The sequence below is a fragment of the Phoenix dactylifera genome, unplaced genomic scaffold (genome assembly GCF_009389715.1).
Source record: "Phoenix dactylifera cultivar Barhee BC4 unplaced genomic scaffold, palm_55x_up_171113_PBpolish2nd_filt_p 001225F, whole genome shotgun sequence".
In the NCBI taxonomy this organism is placed as follows: domain Eukaryota; kingdom Viridiplantae; phylum Streptophyta; class Magnoliopsida; order Arecales; family Arecaceae; genus Phoenix; species Phoenix dactylifera.
Genome location: NW_024068560.1, coordinates 98,022 through 99,997, shown reverse-complemented (window position 1 = coordinate 99,997; position 1,976 = coordinate 98,022). Strand labels below are relative to the sequence as shown.

General features: G+C 45.0%; 1 protein-coding gene across 1 annotated transcript; it reads right to left on the bottom strand.

The window, feature by feature from the left end:
* Positions 1–439: 439 nt before the first annotated feature.
* Positions 440–1,320, bottom strand: LOC103716320 (protein PAM68, chloroplastic). Its single transcript, XM_008804269.3, is given in 2 exon segments — positions 440–1,021; positions 1,023–1,320. Coding segments are annotated over 2 exon segments (579 nt in total). The 5' UTR covers positions 1,274–1,320; the 3' UTR covers positions 440–693.
* Positions 1,321–1,976: the final 656 nt, after the last annotated feature.

Sequence of the window (1,976 nt, the reverse complement as noted above, 5' to 3'; positions counted from 1 at the left end):
AACTCAAGACATATTCAACGTCTTGTTACAAGAGTTTCTCCAGTTAAAATTATTAACCAAAATACAATTCTTTCTTTCCTTCATTTCTTACATATTTTATTAACTTTGATGCAGGGACTACTCCCAGAGCATTGCAGTCAAATTATTGGGTATTGAACTGCTATGGTTTCTAGCCCACTGATTTATCTACACATTTCCTCTATCCCAATTAAAACCTTCTCCCTTAGACTCTTTCAGTCTCCAACACTTCCCAAAAACATTGGCCTGCTTGCCTATTCCTCCATGCTGAATTATTCCTCAAAGCAGTTCAGCGTCTATTCAATAAGTAATACAAATCAGTCTTGGTAGTGCTATGCAACACAAACAAATGTCACATTTTGTTCCGAAAAAACTAAGAATTAAAAACCAATTCATTTGGCATCAGTTATACAATTGTAGGGGAGGAAAAAAAAAGTTTCCTATCAGTCTCATACTACACAAGAAGAAGAAGAAGAAGAAAAGCCACTAGATCACTAAAAATTACATCTTTGCATTAATGCTACCGTGAAGTAAGCTAAGCTAACGATGCACAAGCATAGTACACAAAGGAAAAGTGGAAGCTTTAATACAAAAATACTAACAAAACTAACAAGAGGAGGTGAAAAGAAATTAAAGAAGGAAGCAAAGAACTCATCTTTGGTGATCGAATCCAATCTACTTCTTTCCGCCGCCCCAGAGCGACTGCCAGAAGACGGGCCAATTCCGGCGAGCCTCGTTCCATCCAAGAAGCGAGCCCTCCCGGAGAGGGTCCCAGCTCGCCGAAACGATCCCATAGCTGACCCCAAGAAGGGCGGAGCCAAAGAAGAAGAAGGAAACGATGAATGGGATCCAGGTGGGCACGTCGATCTTGGAGACAACCTTGAGGTAATAGAAGAAGGGGAAGAAGAGGAGGCCGAAAGCGAGAGGAATCCCTACCGAGAAACCCATTCGCCGCATCATCCGGTTGGTGACCACCTCAGGAATCGTGCCCCTCGTTCTCCGATTCTTCTTCTTCCTCGTCATCGTCCTCGTTGGGTGGTGAGCTCTTCCGCTTCAATCGCTTCTTGGTCTTCTGGGGCGCGGGGCCGAAGCCGCGAGGGCTCTTGAGGGCCGCCGTCGCCGGCGGAGTAGGGCGGCGGAGGGGCGGGGGATGGCGGCGGAGGAGGAGAGGGAAAAGGGGTGGCGAGGAGTGGGACGAGGGAGCGGTTTGGAGAGGGGCGAGTGGGTAGATCCGGAGGAAGGCGAAGGACTCCATGGCTTTCTCTCTCTCTCTCTCTCTCCCCGTGCGCGTTTCCTGCCGATGAGGATGCTTATCCTCGACTCTTATCACGTGCACGGCACGTGATACGTATGTCCGTCACTTTCAAATGCCGGCTTTATATAAGTACTCCATCTTTCTAAATATATACACCAACCGCAGCTCAGCTGCTTACTGAATGGGATGGAAAAAAAAGAGTGTATTAAGCAATACTTGGGGTTTATTTGTCAAAACTATGTAAATAATTGGAAATAAACACCTTCGATCGGATGGGTCTTCAAAAGTCGTGCTGATGGGGTTTAGGTCCGTTACTGGTAGGGGCCCATCTGGAGTACACGGTTGACTGATATTCGCACGGTGTCGGTAGGTACGCGCCACGTGTTGGAGGCAGGCTAAAAGGATGGTGCGGATTTGGAAGGATACCGTGTCTCCCGGCAGGCTCCTCCAGCAAGATCTTGTTTGGCATTACTTCAAAAAAACGAGGTAGAATTTTTTTTTTTTTTTTTGTGGTCCACTTTCTATCAAGTCTTTCGAAAAAATTATATTTTAATTTTTAAAAATTTTGAAAACTAAATATTTAGTTTACAAGGCTTTTAAAAACCAAATTTATCCATGACAACTACTATATTCTTTTTCACTATCTTCTTAGCACTTCCTACTGCTCGTCACTACCACCAATCAGTAGCTTCACTGTCAACCA